Below are 14,214 nucleotides of genomic sequence, written 5' to 3'. Positions count from 1 at the left end.
TTTTTTTTTTTTTAGCTAGAGTGGAAGGGAGGAAGAGAGAGAGCGAGAGCAAGAAAGAGAGAAACATCAATATGAGAAAGATACATTGATTGGTTGCCTCCTGCATGATCTCCCGCTGGGAATCTAACTTGCAACCCAGGTACATGCCCTTGAACTGGAATTGAACCCCCAACATTTCAGTGCATGGGCCAGTGCTCTAACTACTGATCCATGAGGGTTAGGGCAGTTCTAATAGTTTTTTGGTGGAATCTGTCGAGTTTTCTATATATAGTATCATGTCATGTACAAATAATGATAGCTTTATTTCTTCGTTTTCTATTTGGATACCTTTTATTTCTTCTTCCTGTCTAATTGTTGTGGCTAGGACTTCTAGTACTATCCTAATACCCTGTTTCCCCGAAAATAAGACAGTGTCTTATATTAATTTTTTCTCCCAAAGTTGCACTAGGTCTTATTTTCAGGGGATGTCATACTATATAAAAACTCAGGGTCTGTATCATCCAAAATGACTGAAGTCTCGACCAACCGGAAGTCAGTCCTGCAGTCAGTGCTAGGTTGCCATAGTGACCCAGCACTGACTGCTGAGGGGGCTGTGGATCAGGCCCAGAGAAATACCTGGAGAGAGAAGCAGGGTCTGATCTGTAGCCTCCGTGGAAACTGTTGATCAGCCCTTGCCTCTCTCTTCCTCTCTGGGACTGGCCAGCAGCACACCTCTCTCTCTTTCCAGGCTTCTGCAGGGACTACTGATCAGCCTTGCCTCTCTGATCAGGCCTGGAGACACTGGATGGCATAGAAACTTACCAATTAGGACCAAATCTGGGTGAACTGTGAGGAGCCAATGACTGTCTAGGAGGCAGAGCTTCTGACACTGACTGGCATAAAAACCGACCAATCAGATGTAAATCTGGGTGAACTGCGAAGGCAGAACCTAAGGTGGGGGCTGAGGAGGGGTTTTAAGGGCAACAGCTGTTTGGTGTAAGGTGTAAGAAAGCGGTTCAATTTTTTAATGACTGGTTTGGCAGTATACTGCATATGGCTGGCTATCAGTCCAGATATAGGGATTATGTATTTTTGTCTGCTAAGAGCATCTTCTTCTGGACATCCGACTTCCTTCCGGACAAAGCCATGGTGGTGGGGGCTGAGTCAGAGGGAGTTAGGGGTGATCACGCTGGCAGGGGAGGGCATTTGGGGGCGAGATCAGGCCAGGAGGCAGGTGGGCAGTTAGGAGTCAGTGATCCCATATTGCTAGAGGGATGTCTGACTGCTGGTTTAGGGATGTCTGATTAACCTGCAGTCGGACATCCCCCAAGATGTCCCCGATTGAAGAGGGTGCAGGCTGGGCTGAGGGAAGCTCCCCCACCCATTCACAAATTTCGTGCACAGGGCAACTAGTGTTGAATAGTGGTAAAAGCAGACATCCCTGTCTTGTTCTTCATCGAAAGGGAAATGTTTTTAATTTTTTACCATGGTGCTGTCTGTGAGTTTGTCATATATGGCCTTTATTATGTTGAGGTATGTTGCCTTTATCCCCACTTTGCTGAGTTTTTATCAAAGTGGGTGCTGGATTTTGTCAAATGATTTTTCTACATCTATTGATATCATGTCATTTTAATCATTCATTTTGTTTATGTGGTATGTATCAAGTTAATTGATTTGTGGATATTGTACCAATTTTGCATCCCTGGAATAAATCCCATTTGATCATGGCGTATGGTCTTTTTAATGTATTGCTGGCTACAGTTTGCTAATATTTTGTTGAGGATTTATGCATCTGTGTTCATCTATTGTATGTTCATTCTTTGTAGTGTCTATCTGGTTTTGGAATTAGTTTAATGCTGGCCTCAAAGTTAGCTTGGGAGTCTTCTCTCCTCTTGAATTTTTTGGAATTGTTTGAGAAGAATAGGACTTAATTCTTTGAATGTTTAGAAAAACTTACCTGTGAGGCCATCCAGTCCAGGACTTTTGTTTGTTGGGAGTTTTTTTTTTATTACTGCTCCATTTCACTAGTTGTAATATGCCTATTCAGATTCTCTGTTTCTTCCTTATTTAAAGATTATATATTTCTAGGAATTTATCCACTTTGTCCACATTGTCCAATTTGTTGGTATATAGTTGTTCATAATATTTCTTACAATCCTTTTTATTTCTGTAGGTCACTTGTTACTTCTCTTTCATTTCTGGTTTTATTTATTTTGGTCCTCTTTTTTTTCTTGAATCTGATGAAAGTTTTGTCAATCTTGTTTATCTTTGCAAAGAACCAACTCGTGGTTTCATTAATCTTTTGAAATTTCCTTTAAACGTAAAGTTAGATTGTTTGAGAATTTTCTTGTTTCTCGAGGTAGGCCTGTAATGCTATTAATTTCCCTCCAAGAATTGCTTTCACTGTGCCTAATAGATTTGGGGTTGGTGTGTTCTCATTTTCATTTGTTTCAAGGTATCTTTTAATTTCTTCTTTGATCTTATTGTTAACACGTTCCTTGTTTAGTAACATATTGTTTAGCCTTCATGTTTTTGTGTGTTCTTCATTTTTTTTCTTATGATTGGTTTCTAATTTCATACTATTATGGTCAGAGGTGCTTGATATAATTTCAATCCTGTATTTATTGAGACTTATTTTGTGTCCTAACATGTGGTCTATCCTAGAAAATTCACATGAGAAATATGTGTATTCTGCTGCTTTGGGGTGAAATGCTCTGAAGATATTAATTGAATCCACCTAATCTAGTATGTCATTTAAGTCCACCATTTTCTTGTTGATTTTCTGTCCGCAAGATCTATCCATTGATGTCAATGGAGTGTCAAAAAATCCCCTATGATTACTGTATTACTGTTAACCTCTCTCTCTTTATGTCAATCAGGATTTGCTTAGATGCATAAATGCTCACAAAGGTTATATCCTAATCTTGGGTTGTTCCCTTTATCATTATGTAATGTCCTTCTTGTATTGTATTTCTATTTATTTTTTAAAATATTTTTATTGATTTCAGAGAGGAAGGGAGAGGGGGAGAGAGAGAGAAATTTCAATGATGAGAGAGACTCATTGATTGGCTGCCTCTTGCATGCCCTTCTGGGGATTGAGCCTACAACCCAGGCATGTGCCCTGACTGGGAATCGAACCCAGGTCCTCTTCGTCCACAGTATGATGCTCTATCCATTAAGCCATCACAGCTGGGCATAAATGGTATTGTGTTTTTAAATTTGGTTTCTGCATGTTGATCATTACTATATACAAATACAATTGCTTTTTTTGTGTTGATCTTATATCTTGATATCTTGTTTAAATCACTTATTAGTTCCAGTTTATTTGTGGATTTCTTAGGATTTGTACATAGCACATGTCAACTGCAAATAGGAACAATTTTATTTCTTCTCTTCCTATCTATATCCCTTTTTTTGTTTGTTTTTTTGTTAATCCTCACCTGAGGATATTGTTCCATTGATATTCAGAGAGAGTAGAAGAGAGAGAGAGAGAGAGAGAGAGAGAGAGAGAGAGAGAGAGAGAGAGAGAAACATCAATGTGAAAGAGACACATCAATTGGTTGCCTCCTGAATGCATCCTGACCAGGTCTGGGGATCAAGCCTGCAACTGAGGTATATGCCCTTGCTCAGAATCGAACCCATGACCCTTCACTCTGCAGGCCGATGCCCAATCCACTGAGTTAAACTGGCCAGGACCTATCTGTATCTCTTTTGTTTATTTTTCTTGACTTATTACAGTAGCTATGTCTTCCAGTACTCTTTCGAATAAGAGTGGTGAAGGTTGACATCCTTGTCTCATTCTTCATATTCAGGGGAAAGCATTCAGTTTTTCATCATGAGGTGTGTTAGCTGTAGAATTTCTGTAGATGCACCTTATCAATTTGAGATAAGTCCCTCTACTCCTAACTTGCTGCGAGTTGTTACCATGAATGGGTGTTAAATTTTGACCAGTGTTTCTGTTTGATTTGATATGATCATATGAGTTTTCCCCTTTAGTCTGTTGTTTTGGTATATTACATTGATTGATTTTTAAATATCTTAATTGTTTATGGTGCATATCATTCTTTCTATACATTTTAAAATTTGAATTACTGATATTTTGTTGAATTTTTTTGAGTTCATGAGAAATATTTGGTCTGGAGGGCTTGGGGTATGTTTTGTGATTTTTGTTTGTTTTGTTCCTTTGTACTATGATAATACTGGCTTAATAAAATTAGTTTGGGAAGTGTTACTTCTATTTTCTAGGAGATAATGCATAGAATAGGTGGTAATTCTTTAAATGTTTTCTAGAATTCTTCAGTTAAAACCATCTGACCTTAGAAAACTATTTTTGCTAAAATAATGGACTATTCAGATAATCTATTTCATCTTGATTGAGTTTTAATGCATTGTGGTTTTTGAAGCATTGGTCCATTCTAACTTGTCAAATGTAGTTATATTTTTTATTGATTTTTTTTTAAGAGAGGGAGGAGAGAGAGAAACATGAATATGAGAGCAGAACATTGATTTGCTACCTCCTGCACATCCCCTATCTGGGATCAAGCCCACAAACCAGGCATGTGTCATGACTGGGAATCGAACCAACAACTGCAACCTTTTGGTACAGTTTGGATGATGCCCAACCCATAGAGCACAATGGTCAGGGCTAAATTTTTCAAATTTATAAGAGTAAAGTTGTTCATAATCACTTCCTTGTTATTCTTTACTTTAAAAAAAAAAAAATATATATATATATATATATATATATATATATATATATATATATATAGTCTCAATTTCAGAGGAAAGGAAGAGAGAGAAATAAAAACATTAAGAATGAGAGAGAAGCGTTGATCAGCTGTCTCCTCCATGCCCCTCACTGAGGATAGAGCCTGACCAGGAATCGAATCGTGACTTTCTGGTGTGATTCCTGGTCAGGGCACATACTTTGAGCCACACTGGCCAGGCCCTAGTTATTCTTTTAATGACTGCTGGATAAACCTTATTTCATTCCTTTTATTGATGATTCATTCTTTATCTTTATTTCTGTCAGTCTTGCTATCATTGCATCAATTTTATTTTTTCCAGAGAACCAGATTTTTGTTTCATTGATTTTTCTCTATTTTCAATGTCATTGACTTCTGATTTTAGATTATTTCTTTCCTTTTGCTTGCTTTGAGTTTATTTTGCTCTTCTTTTTCTCATACCTCAAGGGAGGGACTTAGATTATTGAGATCTTTCTTTGCTACAATATAAATATTTACTTCTATAAATGTCCCTCTCTGTACTGCTTTAGCTTAATTCTACATATTTTAGTATATTCTATTTTCATTCTGTTGTGTTTTTTTTAATTTCCTTTGAGACTTTGTCTTTGACGCATATACTTAAATTCTGTTGTTTAATTTTTATGTGTTTGAGAAGACCAATTGATTCCTAGTTTCAATCTATTATGATTGGAGAACACGCTTTATTGTTTCAACTCTGGTAGGATTCTTTAGGTTTTCGGCGCATGTGGTCTATCTTGGTGAATGTTCTATGTGTTTATGAAATGTATATTCTCTTGCTTTTAGGTGGCATGTACTATGTATACCAATTAAATGCTGTTGATTGTATTTATATTTTTTGTATTCTTGTTGATTTTCTTTCTAATAGTTTTGTTAGTTGATGAGAGGGGCTGTGAAGTCCCCAACTATAATTGTGTTTGTCTATTTCTCCTTGCAGCTCTATATCATTTTTTCTTGATGTTTTGGTAGGTCTTGTTGGTACCTATACATTTAGGACCTTTGTGTTTAGAGAATCAATCTTTCTATCATCATGTAATACCCCTCTTTATCTCTAGTAATGTTCTTTGCTCTCAAGTAACTTTATTTGATATTAATATAGTCACTTTTAAATTTTTAATACATTTTTATTGATTTTAGAGAGAGAGAAACATTGATGAAAGAGAAACATCAATCAGCTGCTTTCTGCATGCCCCCTACTGGGGATTGAGCCTGCAACCAAGGCATGTGCCCTGACTGGGAATTGAACCATGACATCCTGTTTCATGGACCAGTACTCAACCACTTAACCACACCAGCTGGACGCCACTCTTTTTAAAAATTAATGTGTGCAGTCCTTTTACTTTCAGTCTATTAATGTCATTGAATTTGCAGTGAATTTCTTATAAACAGCATGTAGTTGGGGCCATGTTTGTCCACTCTGCCAATCTTTTATTTTTTAATTGGTATATTAGGCCATTTACATTTGACAATTATCGATACACTAGAGGCCTGGTGTATGAAAATTCATGCATTGGAGGTGGAGGGGGCGGTGTCCCTTAGCCTGGTCTTCCCCCTTTCACAGTCCGGGAGCCCTCAAGGGCAGGAGGCAATCTGGTGATCAGGGGAAGGCGACACCCCATTACACCTCTGCTGCTGCCATGCTGGCAGTGCAAGCCTCAGGCAGCCCTGGGCGGCTTGCCTGTTCCTCATGCTAGCCCTGACCAGCTAGAGTACTGAGGAGACTGGGGGTCTCTGGAGGCAGGTGTGCGAAACAGCTGGGCCCACCTGGGAGTGGGTCTGGCCTTGCCACACCTGCCACCCCAGCGAGGATGAGGGGACTGAGCGCTGCCATCTTGTGGCTGTAGGCACCACCATCTTTGAGGATGTGGCAATTAGCACATTCCCTCCTTATTGGCTGTGGGCACTGCTATCTTTGTGATGGTGTGAGGGTCAATTAGCATATCCCCTCTTTATTGATAGGATTAGAGCTTAACTGTACCATTTTATTATGCTTTCTATTTGTTTCCTCTGGTGTTGTTCCTCTTTCTTTTTCTTTGCCTTCCTATGCATTGCTTGAAGAACTTTTTAGGATTCTATCTTGACTTAGTTTTAGTACATTTGAGTGTATTTTTATAGTTTTCATGATGGTTGCACTGGCTATTACAATATACATGTGTAACTGATCATAGTCTATTGATATCAACATTTTACCACTTCAAGTGACTTCACTTTCTTTTAGGTCCCTTTACATTCTTGACTTTTAATTATCAATGTCTTGAATATCAGATGGCATTTTAACTTTTGTTTCAATCATCAAGTAAATTTATAAAACTTAAAAGTTGAAGCATAATTTATAGTATACAGTTGACCCTTGAACAACTCAAGTTTGAACTGTGTAGATCCACTTACATACAGACTTTTTCAGTAAATATGTACAGTAATATAAATACACTTTCCTTCCTTATGATTTTAATAACATTTTTTCTAGCTGATTTTATAATAAGAATATAGTATATAATACATATAACATACAAAATATGTGTTAGTCGACTATTCATGTTATTAGTAAGATGTCCAGTAGGCTATTAGTTAAGTTTCAGGGAAGTTAAAAGTTATATGCAGGTTTCCAACTGTCCAGGGAGTCGGCTTTTACAGAAATAAGAATGTTAAGGACTCCTATTTTGTTCAAGGATTTAACTGTATACCAGAATTTCTGGTGTTTCTGTTGTTTGTTCTTCCTTCTTGATGCACCAAGATTCCTTATTATTTCCTTTCTACTTGAAGAATTTCTTTTGGCTAGTCCTAAAGGTATTTCTACTAGCAACAAATTCTTCTAGTTTTCATTTGTCTGAGAATGTAATTTCCCCTTCATTCCTGAAAGATAGTTTCACCAGATATAGATTTCATACTTGATGATTCTTTTCTTTCAGCACTTAAAAAAAAATATTACTTCCTTCTGGCCTATATGATTTCAGATGCAAAATCTTCTGTTAGTCTAATTGGTTATATATATGTAATGCATTGGTTTCTATGGCTACTTTCAAGATTTTTCTTTGTCTTTAGTTTTTGGAACTTCAACTATAGTGCATCTTGGAGTGGATTTTTTTTTTTTTTAGCAATTATTTCTTCAAATACTCTTTCAGCTCCACACTTTCTCCTTTCCTTCTGGGATTTCAATGATATGAATGCTGGATCTTTTGTTACTGTCCCACAGATCCCTGAGACTTAATTCATTTTTTGGGGGGGTTTTTTAGTCTGTTTTCTCTTTTTTTGTTCAGATTGGATTTATTCTACTGAATTCTTCAAGTTCAGTGGTTCTGTCCTCTGTCATCTCCACTCTACTGTTAAGGCCATCTATTAAGGTTTTTAATTTTTTTTTTCTGTTAAATTACTTTTTAAGTTGAAAATACAGTAGATCCTCGGGTTACTTCGGAGATCCGTTCCTAGGCGCGACATGACGCGATTTTCGCCGTAAGAACCCACCTACATAAGCACCTACGTCACTCACATGGAGCACATACACAGCAGTAATGAAGTGAAACAGTAAAACAAATGTAAAAGAAAGATAATAATTCCTGACCTTTACTTATGGTAAATAAATAATAAACATAAAGCACATACATATGTACATATGTTGAAATGACAGACCTTTTTTTTTTTAAATAAATGGGAGATGGCGAAATAACCACGAAACGACATACATTGAGTCTAATGTAACCCGAGGACTGCCTATATTTATTAACGCTGATAGTTTAGGTCTCTAATTCATCTCTAATACTGAGCTGCTAATACAACACAATAGAGAATAGCTTAATATCCCTAACTTCTTGATGTCTAAAACATGGTTTAATAAATCAGAAAAACTCAAAGATGAGAAATTCCATCCCTATAGAAATGTCTTTTCTGCTTAAAGAAATACTAGCAATAGCATGCATGTGAACTAGCCTCCTCAGCTGTGTAATTCAAACATTTCATTTGAATTATATGCAAACTGCATAGGTTACCACAGCTCTTAAAACAACCCAAATGACACCAGCTAATTTCTTGTATTAAAGAGTATACCAATGATAATGAAATAAATATCACTATTATATCCCTTTTAATTTTTGATAGCTTTAGATTTTCTGTTATATATGTATATTTGGTATACTACCAGTACCTTCCATAAGCTTCTAAAAACAGATCCCAAACTCTATCCAACTTTGCTTTAAGCTAATAAAATTCTCCCCTTGTGCCAAGAAGATGTTAAATTATATGGTGTCTGTTAGCTGGAAAAGGCAGCAACTAATCCTTAACACTCTTAGTTCTGTAAAAGCAATTATTTTATTTTGATTACTTTTCCATAAGTCTGGAGAGACTCTAATCATCCCAAGGAAAGCTTTCCTTTTAAAACTTTCTACTGGTTAAGATATTTATGCAAATCATTAATTAGCATTTAGCCTAAGTTACAACCCCAAACGCTTCTCGACCTCTACAGAACATATTCTATAAGGCTCCATATCAGACTGCTGAGGGAGAAGTATGACTTGTTGCTTTTATTCTAACAGAAAGTAAGTCAAAAATCAAAAAAGTTAGCTTAAATGCATGGATAATAGAAGGTATTTACTTGATGCTACCTTTGTTCTTTAGAACTCCAGTGGTAAACTTACTGACTTCCTGAGCTTCTACACACTCCCCTCCACAGTCATGCACCACCCTGCTCATAAGAGCCTCAAGGCTGCCTACTCCTTCTACAACATTCACACAGAGACGCCCCTGTTAGACCTCATGAATGATGCGCTCATTATAGCTAAATTGGTAAGCAATTCATTCCTTTTTATCCTGTGTTTTTCCAAATATGTGTGTCAATGTACATAAAGCATCTTACTGTATTTTCTTTCACAAAGGAGGAATTAATTTGAATCTTTGTTTATTACTTTTGATCATTAGTCATAGAAAGAATTTTGATAAGTTTCTTGTAAAACCTCAGTGGCTATTTTCATCAATAATTCTATTGCTACTTAACCAAAAAGTCATTTTGTATAAAGTAGATACTTTAAACATTTACATAAGAGTACATAAAACCCATAAGAAATATAAAATTAATACATGATCCCATGATAAAAGGAAATACAAGTTTGCTTTGTAGTGAATAGTTAGCATCAATCAGTTTTTTTATTTAAATAAATGGTCTCTGAATTTTAAAATTAAAGGGACTTTATTTTTAAAGGGGATTATTGTTAAAATTAAAGGACTTATTATTTTCAATATATTTTATTGATTTTTTTTTACCAGAGAGGGAGAGGAATAGAGAGTTAGAATCATCGATCAGCTGCCTCTAGCACACCCCTCCCCCCCAATGGAGATGTGCCCACAACCGGGGTATATGCCCTTGACTGGAATGAAATCTGGAACCCTTAGTCTGCAGGCTGACACTCTATCCACTAACCCAAACCAGTTAGGGCAAAATTAAAGGACTTTAAAATGAAAGGAATTAAATTCAAAATATGCCTTATATTATATATACATATTTTTATTTATTCAGTGTCATAGTTAGGACAATTTAAATTATTGCTGCAATTTAAATTAGACCAGTTCTGGAGATGGAGCCATCTAGGTGACTGTTCCTTCTAAAACAGGAACAAATATTTTCTGAACTTTCAATAGATTTTTTTATCTCACTGTTAGCTGGTACACTGTTTTTAATTCAGCATTGCTGGATAGCTGACTTCATCAGATTCACTGCTAGTTATGTAAGGTAGATTCACTGCTAGTTATATATAACTCAATTCTTAACCTATATTATATATGTTACAGACATTGAATCTTATTATAAGTGCATATTCAGGTTATTATAAGAATTCAATGTTATGCTGAAATAATACAGAAAACACTCTAGTCTTTTGAAATTTTCAATCCTTTTTACATTGGCAGAAAGGATTTGATGTATTCAATGCACTAGATTTGATGGAAAATAAGACATTCTTGGAAAAACTCAAGTTTGGAATAGGAGATGGTAACTTACAGTATTACTTGTACAATTGGAGGTGTCCAGGAACAGATTCTGAAAAGGTAAGAAAAGTTGATATATGCTTTATAAACTTAATACATTTATCTAGGAAATTCCATACTTCCTTTAGAATTATTAATTTTTTTAGTAGCTTTAAAAAAATACAGTTCTATTGTACTACAGTATAACTTGAGGCCCAATGCACGAAATTTGTGCAAGAGTAGGCCTCCCTTTCCCTGTCTGCTGGCACCGGCTTCCCTCTCACCCTTGGGACCCAGGCTTCCCCCTGGCACCTGGGACCTGGCTTCCCTCTGGCCACCGGCAGGCACCCGAGACCCGGACTTCCCTCACAGTCCCGGCTTTATCTGGAAGTTTGTCCAGAAGGACGTTCGGTCTGATTAGCATATTATGCTTTTATTATTATAGATTATTATAGATTTCTCTTTTGCTTACCTGTTCTTACTATTCCATTTCTTCCCTTACTTTAGGTTGGACTTGTATTACAATAGATGGATGTTTCCATTCCTAGAACTCTGATATCATCCATCATTTGTTAATATTCTATTTAATGATTCCTGGAACTGTCAATCCAAAGAATAAAAGCACAACCTAAGTGAAATCGATGCAGTCAGTAATAATTGGAAAAGATGAAAAACATCCGTATGTGACCAATACTACATATGTCTAGCTAGAATGTGAACATTCTTCCTTTTTTTCACTGTTTACCCATTTGAAAGAGGGATGAAAGGGTACAAAGAGCACATTCCTCTAATTTTCAAACTTTTGACCGTCTCTTAAAGGTGTTTTTCCATTCTCTAGAAAGGGACTTTTTTTTTATGGACAGAACTGAAGTCAGAGTGGGTAAGAAAATCTTTGCTAATGTGTGGAGATAAACTGCTGCATTTCTGTTTATCAAGTGATGGTCTTTTTGTCCATGTAACAGAATAAAGGATCCAATTGGGAAATTTTTCCTCCTATCACCTTCCATGCTGTCATTGGAGACATTTCTGAAATCGCACTTCCACAACTCAATGATGAGTGGTGGGTGTTTGTGTGTAGAGCAAGATAAAAATGTACTGGTGACATTTATTTCTCCAGAAGCAAAGTTGCCAAATCAATAAACAAAAATTTGTACTTTAATATTCAACAGGTGGGTGGATGGGCTCAAAAGCAAAGTTTTGTGCAAACATGAAATGTGCTCTCTGTAATATGCACCCATGACTAACTAGATTTTGCTGCTGCTGCACAAACTTGTTTCTTTTCAGGAACAGCAAGGATATGTGAGGAAAAGAAAATATAAGTGCTAAAGTCAAAGGAACTGCCCAGTGGAATTTATTAATGCTATCAGGATATTGATAGTTTGAATATTTTTATTACTTATGCAAAATTGCACAAATTCCTTAATGCTGACTTTAATTTATCATGAAAGCTGTCATGCTAATAGAAAATGTCTTATTTGTAAATAAGTATTCATACTTTTGTTACTGATGGTGTTTTTAACTAGAATTTTAAAAAACAAGTTTCACAGTGTATTATATATATATATATATATTGCCAATAGTCCAAGGAGAAAAAAGATGCTAAATGAGGCCATATAAACTGGCCTTGACTCATTCCACGAAGTAGTTACTTTTTCTGCCTTCCCTCTTCCAGTGCCTAGGCTGTTCTGTCCAGAAAATTTAATTATTTTCAACAATATGATGGTTTTTTTTCTCCATGTTATAAGTAGTCAAATGAAACCAGTCTTATACCAGGCAGGGGCTAGCAAGTATGGCCCATCACCCTAATCCAGCCCATCATATGTTTTTGTACACCCTAAGCTAAGGATGGTATTTACATTTTTGAGTGGTTAGAGGAAAATAGTAACATTTTAGACATGAAAATTGTATGAATTTCAAATTTCAGCATCCATAACATTTATTGGAACACAGCCAACCCCATTCACTTATATACTGCCTGTGGCTGCTTCATGCTAGAAAAGACAGACTTGATTTGTTTCAATAGAGATTGTATGAACCAAAAAGCCTAACATACCGTATATGCTATCTGGCCCTGAAAGAAAAATTGTTGATCCTGATTTACATTAAGGAGCTGGAAGCTACTTTCTGCAGCTTGCCATTAACCAACAGGCCAACCCAGGGCTTGTGGTATCTTTGAGACTACCGGTAGAGGGCGCGCCTGGGCACCTCAGTAGAGTGTACTTAGATAACTCTTTATTACTTTCTAGAAGACGGAGGGAAGAGTTCTTACTTAAGATGACTCAACCCAATGGTATTACTATTCTTCCTTAAGAGAAGAATAGTAATAAATGAAGTTTTTCTTCAAGAAGCAAAACTGAACCAATTCACTGAAACTTTTTTTGAGATACCAGAATTAAATAAATGAGATTTTAACTTAATTTGAAGCCAAGGCACAGTTGGGAATTATGTTCCATTCATTTTTATAGCAAAGTCATACAAAGAGAAAATTCTGCATTTCAAATAATTGCAGAATTATCAGTCGAAAATTTTGTCACGGGCTAAAATTTCAATTTTATAGAAATCTTTTTTCTCATTTAAAAATAGCACATTTGCCTCTATAATTTAAGATTATCAATGAATATTTAAAAATAATCAGTAAAACTGCTGTGTTTAAGTAACTATTAGAAATTTCAGTGTAGTGTAGTATTTTACATATTCAAGAGACCTACATTTGTCCTGCATTCTTTGTCAATAATAAAAACACTCAATTTCTTAAGGGATTTTTTTTTTTTTTTTTTTTGCCACAATAGTATTCAGTAAAATTTAAATGAGTGGAGAAGGCATAATTCATGCATCAAACCGAATTAAAGCTGAAAATAAACTCTGGCCACTCTTCCCCTTAAATTAGAAAAAGTCACTTTTCCAAACACACTGTAGGTAGCAGACACTGTCATAACCATAGAGTACTGATTATGCTCCATTTCCTAACATGAAGGATGCCATCATTGTACAGACCTGCCTCTGAGAATCCAAGCTCCATTTTTTTATTTTCTTCCTGCCTCATTTCACCTAATTACCATCATTTTTTATACATTTTTAAATTTCAAGGAAATGTTAACCATGTAAAGGGGTGAATTCTAGTCAAAAGACCTTAACCTGCTTTTCCTATAGATGTCAAGCCTTTTCCCAAGCCAATGCTTAGACCTACCCAAAGAAAGTAAAATAGAAGGAAATAAAAACCTGATGTATTGTTTCTGAAGACAGTTGTATTGCTTAGCATTTAGTATCTTTCCTTTAAAACTGATCGTGTATCTGCAATCCAGTTTCATCTACTCTACCAATTTGAACCATGTTTTCTGTGATACAATTTCCAAGTTTGAGAGAAAGATGTTAAGTGCTATAGGATACAGATGTTTTTGCTCACAAGCATTGTACCAACTTTAAAAAAGTGAATCTATACAAGCATGGACATTAGTGTCAATAAACCTTTGATATGCATACTTCTTAATATTTCCTGCATTTAGTGTTTTTTAAGCTTCAGCAT

At 35.9% G+C, this 14,214-nt stretch overlaps 1 protein-coding gene across 4 annotated transcripts in view; it reads left to right on the top strand.

Annotated features, from left to right (window-relative positions):
• Window positions 1-14,178, top strand: part of NMT2 (N-myristoyltransferase 2) — a 67,687-nt gene extending 53,509 nt beyond the window's left edge. For all 4 annotated transcript variants that reach the window (XM_084868578.1, XM_084868576.1, XM_084868577.1 and 1 more), the window contains 3 exons: window positions 9,351-9,518; window positions 10,635-10,772; window positions 11,199-14,178. In XM_084868578.1, the coding sequence (XP_084724704.1) occupies window positions 9,351-9,518; window positions 10,635-10,772; window positions 11,199-11,219 (327 nt within the window). In that variant the 3' untranslated portion in view covers window positions 11,220-14,178. The remainder of the gene's footprint in view (window positions 1-9,350; window positions 9,519-10,634; window positions 10,773-11,198) is intronic.
• The last annotated feature ends 36 nt before the right edge of the window (window positions 14,179-14,214 follow it).

Source organism: Pipistrellus hanaki (assembly GCF_964339955.1).
Source record: "Pipistrellus hanaki genome assembly, chromosome: 1".
Lineage (NCBI taxonomy): Eukaryota > Metazoa > Chordata > Mammalia > Chiroptera > Vespertilionidae > Pipistrellus > Pipistrellus hanaki.
Note: the sequence above shows the minus strand (reverse complement) of the source record. Positions and strands in the feature narration are given on the sequence as shown.